A 12,849-nucleotide genomic window follows, 5' to 3' on the forward strand; every position below is an offset into this window, starting at 1 on the left:
ATTAGCAGGTTGCAGGTTAATACAACTTCCAAATAAAATCACAAGCTTCCTGATAGTCTCTGAGCCGTACTGATATTCAATGAAAAGGTCCAGCACACTTTTTAACACAAGCTACAGCATTATCATGGGTATTCTGAACTGCATGTGTATCTTCAATTTAACCAAACAGATGTTTCGCCAGATGTTTTTAAGACGCAGTGGCATGCAAAGGTTTGGGCACCCACTTTCAATATTTGTTAATGTAAATAGTAACAGTAAGTAGAAGATACAAACCAGTAGTTACAAACCAGACTATGGTGGAAATGCTTCACTCTACCAGTGAGACAACCACGCTCTTTTCTTTGGTTCTAAACCAACTCTGAACGGTGCATTTAGAACCGAGGAGGGGGCTAATACTAATCCACACATGCTAATTGATCTGACTGCAGAGTTGTAAAGGAACTGGCAGATCAGTCAGAGTTTAAAAAGTTGCTCCAAACAAAGTAGATTAGATTAGTCTGTTTACAGAGACTTGAGTGTTTTTACTGCTATTAACTTTGTGGATTAGCACATTTTACCTAAATTGTGGTGCTGTAATATTTTCAGAAACACAAACATCGGATCGGAATCAACGGATAGTCAGCATTTAGAGGCTCGGTTCGGATTGGGGAGGGGGGGGGTAAAAAACCTTGATCGGGACATCCCTAGTTTCAACATTTAAAGCAAGATTACTGTGTAGTGTTTTGTTTGTCATTGTAAAGTAAAAAAAAAAAAAAGGATAGGAACACCATGCACAAGTTTGGGCACCACACATTTGAGCTCTCATTACGTTTACCTAGATCTCAGATCTTAATTAGCTTGTTAAGGATATGTCCTTTTCACAATCACTGCTAGGAAAGTCCAGGTAATGCAAATTTCTAGGTTTAATAGATACTCTGTTGCCTTAAACCTTGTCCCAATAATCAGCAGCCATGTTCTCTTTACTAACCAATGCTCAAACAGCAGGAGTAGACTGTAAGAAAAGAGCAAAGTGTTTTAGGTAGCCGTTTCCTCCGTTCAGAATGTAGGAAACGGCAGGAACTCAAAATCAAATCCCCTGTTTGACTGCAAAAGACCTTCAGGGAGATTAGGCAGACTCTGGAGTGATGGTGCACTGTTCTACTGCACAAATATGACCTTGGCCATGGAAGAGTTATCAGAACTCCAAAACCCTTCCTTCGTCCTCCCCACAAAATCAAGCTTCACAAGGTCTTATCCACTGATGAAGTTGAAATATATCTTGCAAAAAAAAGAAGAATGTAATAATGCATAAAATTAACACCTCTACAAATGTTAAGCCAGGGTGGATCTGTCATGTCATGGCTTGTGTTGCAGCCAGTGGTAGAATGAAGATTGTATTTTACCTAAATACCAGCAAACTCTTAGAGCAAACATAACATCTGTAAAAAAAAAAATGGGGGGAGACAAACTAAAGCTGGCTTCTACAGAAGGATAATGACTAAACACACCTCAGATCCACAATGGACTACCTTGAGGGAAGCAAGCTGAAGGTTTTGCCTTGGACCTTTAAATTTATAAAAAATCTGTGGATAGACCTCAAAAGAGGTACAAAGGACAGAGAGAGCGCACATGAGTTTTTTGCAAGGGAGAACGGGCAAAAATACCCCAAACAAGAACTCAAAGAATCTTTAGCTGCAACAAAAAGCATTTTCAAGCTGTGATAATTTCCAAAGGGAGTGTTACTAAGCACTGACCATGTGGGGTTCCCAAACGTTTGCTTTGGGTCCCTTTCCTTTTTTGTTATTGTAAAATGGTAAAATGGAAATAACTTCTTTAACTTTTTTTTTTTATTTAACAAGTGTTTACATAAAGACCGTTGTACATGCTATTATTAAAAAATCATATATTCATTTTAAATGTATAATGCTTAATTCTGTTTGACTAACCAATCAATATTATTTCATCTCAGTGGTAATCTCGGTCAGGTAGTCTAAGCATTCTGATCTGCAACACTCTCATAAATAATTGTATTTAGGTTTTGTTAATTTATTTATTTTGGCAAATGAAAGAAATCCATAAATTCTGTATAAAAACATATCTTAAAAGTTGATACTAGACTCTGAAATACTAAAAATGGTACTGGATGAATTACCATGTTGTAAAAGTGCTCATTTCTGTATGCCCACTCACGTGGGCTGTGAGGAGTGTCAAATAATATGTTGTAAAGCATTTCCTAGTGTACATATTTAGACAAAGAAAAGTAGAAAATTCACTTCAAGTAGGCATTTTCTTCTACTGATAAGCTCAGAAAATAAACAAATTGTTCTTATCAACTGCATCATACTACAGCCAATAGAACAGCTCACTCACCCATCCACCCTGCTGGATGATGAAATCAGCCTCTGCCTCTTCCAAGTAACTTACACCCAGGGCCAGCAGAGAGGCCAGTGGCTGCCCCTCGGCCTGCAGGGCCTGCAACAAGACTAAAGGTACCAACACCTAGAGCAAAAGAGGGGAAAAGAGGGAGGGGTGATTTTGGGTATACACAATTACTATGTGTATATCTTTGAGCATGGATACGGCTTTAAGAGGTGGTCAGAGGCTTGGATAGCCTGCACATTTTCTCACCTTGCTCCAGCCCCCTTGAGAATGAGATGACACCTCCTGCACTGCAGTTCGGAAACCCTCATAGTCCAGCTGGCTGCACAAAACGCACTCATTTACTGCACTATTAAAATGTGATATCTCTACTGAAGACTGTGTCTAATCTTAAGAATGAATTATACACGATGGGTATGATGGACAAAGTCAGCCTTCTGGATGCAATAAAGGGAAATACTTTTATATCCCTCCAGAACTAAGAGATAAGATAATCCTGTATTAGTCCCACAGTGGGGAAATTCTCAGTGTCAAAACAGAAAGGGATAGCAAGACACTCAGTTACAAAAACATAGATAAATAAATTACACTATATACACACTATAAATAAGAAGTAAAAAAGCAATAACAATATTATTTACAGGTTATTTACAGGTAATTGCACATGTGGGGGGGGGAGTGTTGCACATTGTATTCTTAATAAAACTAATATGATCTCATTTATTATAAAATGATCCATACTGAGATTCTAAAAGTGATCAATTGTCCTAACAACATAGCCTTCTCTTGGCAAGGTGACTGCTACTGACCCACTGAGAAGTGTACGTGTGGCTGAGGCCAGGTGTGTGTCCAGGTCTCGTGTGATGCGGTCTCCAAGTACAGCTAGACTGTCCTCTATAGAACTCTCTGGATTAGCTGGACTGAACACCGGGGAAGTGTGTCGGTCAAAGCCTGTCCTGGGAAAAGCTACAGACACACAGACAGGTCACTCAATTTTAGTTACATCATGATAAAGCTAAAAAATGCAATGCTTTGCATGTAGTTACTTAATCGGAAATCCTTAGGGTGTAATAAAAGTCATTTTACATATATAGTAATAAATAAATAGCAATTTCAAATACATATTACATAAATAAAACTATGGCCACTGTGCTATAGCTCAGTTTCAGGGTGTTAGCAATCTTTTTATAGTCTAGGCCATCCATGTGAAGAGGTGCCATGTTGAATATCCAGTGGCGAGTATGAGAGAATTGTTCCCAAAGCCCCAAATTTAGCAGCCCTGCTCCCCGTTCCCACCTGGGACCTTGTAACTCTACCGAGTCACATGACACCAGGAAGGGGCAATGACACAATTGAGCACAATTTGGACATGTTAGCTGTGAGGTGTACTCACTTGTGTTGCCAGCTAATTGGACATTTAATGGCTGTGTGTCACGTTATTTTCAGAAGACGGTAAATCTATACTGCTATACAAGCTGCACACTGACTACTTCAACTTATGTCCAAGTTTCATTTCTATTGTGTTGTCCCATTAAAAGATGAATTATCCTGTCAATTCTGGACATATGGTCAAGACATCCCAAAATAAAGTGCATGAACATTTGATGTGCAGTTGTTGATGTGCCTTACAAGCAGTGATCTCCTCCTCCAGCTGCTTTAGCTCCTCCTCAATCTGCTGCTTCATCCTGCTGGTCTGATCCGCATCCTTTTCCTGTGCAGTCTGTCCAGCTGCTGTTAATCAGAAAAAGATCTGACTTGAAGTGGGGACACGGAGTACAGGTCTGCTTGTCTACAGGTCTTAACCACACACTGCAATGTCAGAAGCCAGCTTAAATAGTTTTAAAAAAATACAAGCATTTTCACCACATTTCACCATAAGTCAATCATCCAACATGTTATGTCATAATGCACTCTGAGTACCAAAGATTGGAGTTAAATAAATGATCCTGGGCCTTTGCCATGTCCTGCAATATGACTACTGCACATGCACACATTGCGATGACAATGCTGTGCAGCCCTAATTGTGTACGCCCCTCGTGTTGCCACAAACAAATCTGACCATACAAGGGCACATATTTCACAAGACCACTGAAGACGTTAGCAGCAAGTCCTTGAAGTTGTGAGGTGGGGCATCCACGGAACACATCAGTGAGCCTTAGGTGGCCACGGCCCTGACACCAGTTCCTTTCTAGTTCCAACTAGGGAGTCTCATATGGACTGGCTGAGTGTAACAAGGAGAAACTTTCAAGTAAGGCAACTCCGAGAGATGTTAGAAATGAGGAGACCGATCACTGGTTAAAATATGAATGGGAGTTCTCATAACGCTCAACATGGCATCTGTTTACAATTAACTCCCACCCTTCAATAAAAAGAGCCCATTAGCTTGCTGGTTACACTGTGAGCAGTGGAGGGTTGACAACATTGTGGCTTTGGCCTGAACTTGTAAAAATAAAAGTCACTAATACAAATGTAGCAGTAACACAATATACTTTCAGACTGAAAGCTAAAATTACTGTCTCACATTTTTACCTATTTTCTCTTTTTTTTGTTGAAAAATGGTATGAAAAAACGGATTAAGGGAAAATGAGTTTTAATATATTTTATTTATGCTTTCTTGCACATCTTCGGTTTTAATTTTTGACAAAAAAAATATTGGAGTCTTATCTATAATTAGTTATATTATAAATTATAATAAATCATAAATATGTAATATTAGCAGGAAAGATGAATTTCTGAATAAGATATGTATATTTATTGTCTTCATTGTTAGTTATCAAATAAAAAAGTAAACAACTTTAAGATAAAATGTAAAGCGCTGAGCTACATAGGTTTTCTGGTCATTGAGCTGACGTCACTGACGCCACTGGTCTTCCATAGAAGGAGAACTGAGACGGGAGGAGCTGCTAGCTCCTTTTTGGTCTCACAGACTTCCAATTTCAGAATATAAGTCCTAAGCCCAGACAACACTGTTCCAAGGTTTAGCACAATTATTTATTTTAGTGACAAATACACAGAAATGCTGTATACATGTGTTTGTTATATTGCGTCTTTAACATTACCTTACTAAATTTGTGCGTCAATCCTGATACCTTAAGTCTCTCCCTCATGGTGAGGTATTTGGTTTATTAATTTCGGTTAATTTCGGTATCGGATTGGTATTGGGTATCGGCTGATACACAAAGTCATGTATTGGTATTGGAACGGAAAAGTTGGATTGGTGCATCCCTATTTACAGCCACTATTCTGGCCATGATCTGCTCCACTAAAATAAGTAATGTACAGACAAATGACTACATTAGGAAACTCTAAACCAGACATGCTTCCTCCTCCCAAAGTCCATGACTTCTCCATTTCAACACTGTTAGCAGCTGTAAAAAGTAGACAATATGATTAATCAGCACTGCAGTTCAGCAGGTTGGTTAAAAATGTAACTTACTAGCTGATGCACCCTGAAAATCACTGATATTAAAATGCTCATCAAACATTTTGGCAAGTCTTAATATTAGGCACAGTGTTTCAATAATGACAACATTTGTTAAAGACTACAATTACACCTACATTTACAATGTACTCCTTATTTTCAGTCTTCTCAGCGAAGTGTATGACCCAGTTTGTCATGCATTTAGACAAAACCTGACATATAATTTTTAGCAGACAAGGGGTGAACTGAACTCAGACCCAGTTACAGCTCATAGTTTGGCAGGACAAGACTCTTTTAAGGGTCATTTAATGGAAAACTCCACAACATGCCTGTGGTACTTGACCAGAGGCACTGCTGCCTGATCGCAGGCTGAGAGGACGCTAGGCGGGGTCGAGGACGAGGTGCGCTGCACTCAGATCCAGTGGCGCGCGAGTAATCCACACTGATTGCACTCGACAGGCTGTCAGGGTGTGGACTGGGCCGAGCGGAAAGCAGGGATCAGAAGCTCATCTCTCCGCTTTTGAACCTCACTGAATGAAAACTGCAGCAGAAGAAACAAAGCGCAGTCCTGCTCTACATGCTGACATGCCTGAGGGGCCATGCCATCTCGGCTCTTTTGCTATGATCAACGCCAGATGCTCATTTTTGAAGAGAGAAAGAATGAACTCTTCAGCAGAGTTTACTGCCTGAACAGCGACGGACAACTAGTGAGGAACCCAAAGCACCTTTTAGTCCTACAGAGGAAGCTTAATGAGAAAAATTAAAAACCCACATACAATCTTGATATAAAATGCTAATAATGATGATATATTGTACTTGAATCATTTTCCTATATACAATTTTTTTTAATACAATTTTAGGTTTTGATAGAAATATGCTAAACCTTCCAGTAACACTTGTGGTTAGGTTTTCAGGTTGGCCAAAGACAAGAGTTTCATTTGCAAAATGTTCAATGGCAAACTGTCCAATCGGATTCTTTTTCTGAGTGGTTTCTAGGTAGATACAGCGAAACAAGCTCTCCCACTGGGTGGGACTTTGTGGTCATGGTTTACCACTGCTGTCAACAAATGGAATCGGATTCCCTTTGTGGTTTAAACTGACTGCTGGCCTTTTCTGATAGAGCCGTTAGGGGAATGCGAGAACCAGCTACTCTTCCTCAGCCTCGTAGAAACCACCACCGATCCTCTAAACTGCTCACAGTCTCCCAGAGCAGGGCAATTTTGAAGGCAAACTGTTGTTAACATTAAGAAAAACAGATCAAATGGAAAAAAATAGAAGTTAAATATGTGTTAGTTTTTTTTATCACAGAAAAGTAAAATCAGACCTAATCTGGTCAAACTGGGGACGCATTTTAATGACCAGTGTAAACAGAACCTAGACAAAGTATATCCAGATGCATTTGGGGGGGGGGGGGCTACAATAATTGCAGACAGTATCTGACCAATACATTGCTTGACATTATGCACCACTGGATCCAGTTGGTTCATGTGTTTATAAATGTATATAAACAGATTATATCAAATAAGGAGAATATTTGATTTTTAAATATTATTATTTAAATATAAAAGGACCCATTTGTTAATGCACTTATCCCATGAGCCCCTCCTTATAACTCATCTTCTCTAGTGGGATCATAGCATACTCATAGAGTACTCCCCTAACTTATTGTTTGGATGAGGGAGGTTTCAACAATTTTCAGCCCCAGAGAGTCAGCCTCTGGTCCTGCAGTGTTACGAAAGCTATAGCGTTTGCCTGGAGAGCAGTACATTGTTTTTCCAATGGAGACACTAAAAACAGCAATTGCAGGGAGTAAGGATTCACTGTTTCATCACAAATATAAGTGACTGCTTCAAAACTGCCCCACCCCAAAATTATCTAACGAGTTGCACAACCAGAACATGTAACCTAACGTTACTGATGACATCTTGAGCCCTCAGGGTTGGTTCAAAGGTACATTTGGTGCATCTCACATTTGAAAAACGCAATCGATGTACAATTTGGGGTCGGCACTTTCCCTTTCAACAGTGTAGGCCTCTATCCAGCTGACTAACTCAGCAATCTGTACCCATGTTCCCTTATTATTTATCATTTATGTATATGCATTTCTATATGGGGAGTTCCACCATAACTTTGTTTATTTAGTTTGTTATTATTATTATTATCATATCCATCTGAACAATTCTACTATACAGAATACTATATTATTATACTATAGAGATTCTACAGAGCTACCTGAGAACTTTCCTTGTGGAAAACCTGTAGCCTTGTCTGGACAGTTCTCACCCTGAAGCTGAAAGGCAGCAGCATTCCTTTTACAAGACACTCCGCCTCGGTCTAACTACACTTATCCACTGCTGCTTGTGCTTGTTATAACAGGTACTCTGGGTAAATCTGTCCACGACTCGAGATTTCTGTCATTTCTTTCTGTTTCCAGTGTAGGTTCTTACAATATTTCAGGTACTGTCAAGCCTTATTTTTTGATGGTTCCCGTTTTCATAGTCTACACTGACACTTTTTGGAGCATTAGGACATTTCTCAAAAACGTCCTTTTATGAGATCACGTTCAGCATAAACAGTGCATCTGCATTTCGTGCTTAAAAAGCACCACAGAAATGTTAATTGTTCTCTGGTGTCTACACAGAAGGTATGTAACTCTGTCCAGGGTAAATAAAAAAATGCCCAGATGTGGATCTGAAACAAGCAAATATTATGGTAGGCTTGTGAATGATGTGATGCGCTCTACATAGCACAACTTCGCAGAGCATAGCTTTGTTTTTAGCACTGTAACAAAAATATTATACAATTATTTTCATTTTAGAGTACCTCTAAATATATAGCTACTTTGGTGAACCTTGCATGTTGTGTAACTGCTCATTCATTTTAAGCAATACCATTGGAAACACTTCAAAACATTATACAATTATATTTTATATATGTATACATTTTAATTATTATTCCCAAGTTTCTGTGCTGTGAGCTAAGGTTAGCTTTCAGTCTAGCACAGACACCTTCTCGCTTCCCTGGCTTATGCTTCCTTATGCCCCATTTTTGACCCCCCCCCCTTCCCAAATCAGCAGTCAATTCACAAGGCCCAGGTCACAAGGCCCTTTCTGCATAGAAATCTGTTATCTACCAGATATCTAGCAGAGCCTGGTTGTGATACGTTTGATCAGCAGTGTGTCTGAAGTACAATCACAACAAAGACGGTCTCAGGAAACTTAGTACACCTTACAACTAATACCATATTTTCTATACGGGAGCATTTTTAACATCGCCAGCTTTGACTAGGGCTTGCAGGGCTTTTGCTAATGCGCAGGGTGTGTGTAAAATCTGGTAAATAAAATAAAGTCTCTTAAGACAGCTAAAATAAGATTTTTATTTTTTTAGAGCAGTTTCTCTCATTACTAAACTATGCCAAGGTAACCAATAGTTTTTCCATTTTAGAGCACCTCTACATGCTAGCTGCTTCGGTGAACCTTACCGCATGTCGTGTAAGTGCTCATTCATTTTAAGCAATGCTACTGGAAACACTTCAAAACACTCTCTTCTGCCTGAGGTGGCTGGAGTATATAGAGTTATGCATATAGCTGCCCCACTGCCCATGACCTGTCCTTTACAGCCCCCCCATCAAGACCCCTTGCAACTGCAAATAGTTACAAGGCTCATGTTCAGGCTCTCGGAGGTCGGTTTTCTTTCGGCATAAACTCCTATTTGGAGCTAAATTACAATAACCAACAGGTGGACACGGGAGAAAACTAACAGGTTCGACCCCTTCCTCACTGAACCAGGCATGGCATGGAACAGCAGGAGTTCCCCTTTACCTTGTGCAGGCCTTGACTGTGCAGACGGAGGCAGACCAAGGTAGCTGAGGAGCACGTACTTGGTCTCATAGTGGAACCCTTCAGGCACGGTGGTGGAGGGGCCAGAGGCAGCCATCGAAGAGAGATGTCAGGCTCTCGGGTACATGCACTACTCCCTTTCTGTTTCCAAAAGTCCTGGGAAGGGAAGAAAATTGAGCATTTCAGCTATTTCAGCATCTGCTGCACATTTAATGCACTCATGTCGTGTAACATCATCACAAATATGCCCCTAATATTGAACCACCAGGACCTACTGCTACTGTTCTGTGCACTGTACAGTGAATCAAAAAGTCACAGGAAAGTCATGGCAAGTCAACTTTTCCAGCTATTTCAACAGAAATATGATGGTAAAAGCAGACAGGTCTCAAAACCGGCTTCACACCAATAACTTTAGATAAGGGTTCAAAGCTGAGAATAAGCAGGGCTGAGCCAATGTTGCATCACATGGATGAATGAATTTCGCACCAAGAAACAAGCTGAAAGTCAGCCAAACAAACCCAGGCAGGACCACCTCGCTTCTCCAGAAGTTAGAGACTGTGTTTGAGCGCTCTGCCCTTTCTGTAGAAGCACTGTCCCTCACACTGGGCACAAGGGCATGCAGGCATTCCCTAACATTCACACGCACGCACGCACGCACAGCACACCTACCACGCGCTGCCAAAGCACAGCTAACTTTAGTGTCACTCAACAACAACAACAACAACAACAACAAATCCTCGCTGAAAATGAACCCCACCAGCCGTGGAGCGAGATTACCTTGCCGACACAAAGACTTCAGCTCTGTCAGCGCGGTAGGCGAGGGTCTGATAGTGTGCGGCTTCACACAGAGGCACGTTAGCTACTGCTAGCTAGCTAGCTAATGCTAGCTATCTGGCTGGCTGGGGTGCCAGTAAAGTAGCTAGATAGCTAGCGGAATGGTTAGCGGCGTGGCTACTGTGGTGTGCTGGGGTCAACCAAACCTTTCCCTTTTTTTTTGGACAGCCCACACACACTCTCTCATAGCGCACATTATGGAGAGGAGGTATCTAGCTTAGCTAGCTAGCCTGCTTCCTTCAGCTGCAGCGCTAAAGGTCCTCCTAATTTATTTACCCCAAGTTACAAACAGAGACGTGCCAATGTGCTGTAGATCAGCCTGCCAGCCTGATCAACGGTCTCTTAAAGCTGCAGTAGGTGATTTTACCGATACATTTTTTTAGTTTTGACACTTTTTCAAAGTTTCAATTCATCTTATATAAGACGTATAAAAAAATGTATCTTATAAAAGACTAAAAATCTAAAGAATTTTTAAATTTTAATTAATAAATTTTTTCTCGTGAGTCACGAGTTATTAATAATACAGAGGGATTTAGCTAGATGCTGAGTAAACTGCTGTGTAAACAATCATTTTTGTAAACTTAGTAAACACTGCATTTCTCAATAAGGCAGCTTTAAGTACAAGACAACAAGGTACGGTTTGACACAGTGCAAAAATGATACAGGTTATTAATTTAATAGTATACCATGCACAAGAAGCGTCCTTGGCAAAAAACCTGGAATGTACATAAAAATCTCTCTTCATGTAATTATTAAATCAAATAAATGTAAGTGTATTTTGTTATTATTATTTTAATTGATTTAAACCGAACGTAAAAAAATAAATGAAATAACCCAGGAGCTCTGGGATGGGGTAAAAACAGGTGTCAGTTCTGTCCCGTTACTTTAGTAGATACTGACGCACCGCTGCTGCCCTCTAGTGGTTGAATATTAACAGTGCTGAAGAGCTGAACAGTCGCTGTTTATTCAAGTTCAAGTTCAAGCTGCTTTTCTTGTCGTTTCAACCACATGCAAGTGCACACTGAAGCGAAATAGCGCCCCCCAGGACCACAGTGCAGCATTCAACAACGCAGCACTATCCACAACTACGTAGATAAAGTGCAAATGTGCAAACATAGAGCACACGATCCTGCCAGGCCAGCTCTGGCTGGTTAAGCTGGTTGACCACATTAGCTCTTGACCAGCATTAAGTATATGTTCATTTCAGCCTGATAGCTTAGCTGGTCTACCAGCATGACCAGTCTGACCAGGCCAGTCGACTGGTGTGATCAGCATGCTGGAAGAGCTAAGTTGGTCAGCTAGCTTAGCCAGACCAATGCATGGCATGTTTTGGAGGGCCGGCTTTTCAAGCATCTTAACCATCTAAGACCAGCTTAAACCATTCGAAACCAGCTACTAGTTTTTTTTTTTACCTAACAGACAGTGCTAGGACAGTGCAGCACTGACACAGATGTTTGGTGACCCCCAAACCGCTGCAGGGATTGTTATGAGCACCAGATTCTTTGGTGTTCACATTGCAGAGAACCTCACCTGGTCCCTCAACACCAGGTCCATAGCCAGGAAACCCCATCGGCACCTATAGACTCTTCTGAGGAAAGCTAATCTCCACTTTCCCATCATTACCATGTTCTACAGAGGTACTGTAGAGGCCTGAGCAGGGAATTGGGAACATCTCTGACCACAAGAGCCTACAGCGTATAGGGGACAGCTGAGAAGATAATTGGGGTCTTTCTATCCTGCACCTGCAAAGCCACCAGCATTGTGGACGACCCAACCCATCATTACACCCCCCCCCCCCACACACACACACACATAATGCAGCATACCACTAGACCTGTATTAACAGAAAAACTGTATTCTTCTATTCTACCTCAGTAATAGCTGTGTATACTCGTTCAGCCATAACATTAAAACCGCAAACTGGTTTTAACGTTGATCCAGTGGCACCAGTCAAGAAGTGGACAGTCAGGGTTTTACTAAATATATTATATGAAAGTACACTACATTCTGGAGTCTTCTACACTGGACATAAGACAGGAATACCCCCTGGATCGGCTTGGTACCACACACACTCACATTTGGGGTCAATTTAAGGTCGTTTAACCTACCATGTTTGTACAGGAAGGCAGGAGGAAACCCGCATGGACAAAAACATCTCAGTGTTTTTAGGAGGCAAAGTCATCAGCAATGTCATCAGCAAAGATTTTCTACTAATATCATGATTAGCTTAAACAAATGACTTGATAGCTTGACTGCTTATAGCTAGAAACGCCACTCCACTGTTCCAACGGACAATCCCTATTTTTCCTGGGAAACTTCGGAGGGGACTTTCCAAATTACCCTGTCAGTGGAGATTCTCCTTTGATATTTTGGGTTCTCGATAGTCCACACACAGCT

General features: G+C 40.8%; 1 protein-coding gene across 2 annotated transcripts in view; it reads right to left on the reverse strand.

Moving 5' to 3' along the window:
• The window catches only part of bcl2l13 (BCL2 like 13), a 30,068-nt gene extending 19,354 nt beyond the window's left edge, over window positions 1-10,714 (reverse strand). The window contains exons 1-6 of one of the 2 annotated variants that reach the window (XM_072694925.1): window positions 10,396-10,714; window positions 9,601-9,774; window positions 3,988-4,089; window positions 3,168-3,324; window positions 2,608-2,680; window positions 2,350-2,478 (exon numbers count right to left, since the gene is read on the reverse strand). In XM_072694925.1, the coding sequence (XP_072551026.1) occupies window positions 2,350-2,478; window positions 2,608-2,680; window positions 3,168-3,324; window positions 3,988-4,089; window positions 9,601-9,715 (576 nt within the window). In that variant the 5' untranslated portion in view covers window positions 9,716-9,774; window positions 10,396-10,714. Of the gene's footprint in view, window positions 1-2,349; window positions 2,479-2,607; window positions 2,681-3,167; window positions 3,325-3,987; window positions 4,090-9,600; window positions 9,775-10,395 lie in introns of those variants that run through there. The other variant, XM_072694926.1, reaches the window with a different exon arrangement.
• Between the last annotated feature and the right edge of the window lie 2,135 nt (window positions 10,715-12,849).

The sequence above is a fragment of the Salminus brasiliensis genome, chromosome 13 (assembly GCF_030463535.1).
Source record: "Salminus brasiliensis chromosome 13, fSalBra1.hap2, whole genome shotgun sequence".
Classification (NCBI taxonomy): Eukaryota; Metazoa; Chordata; class Actinopteri; order Characiformes; family Bryconidae; genus Salminus; species Salminus brasiliensis.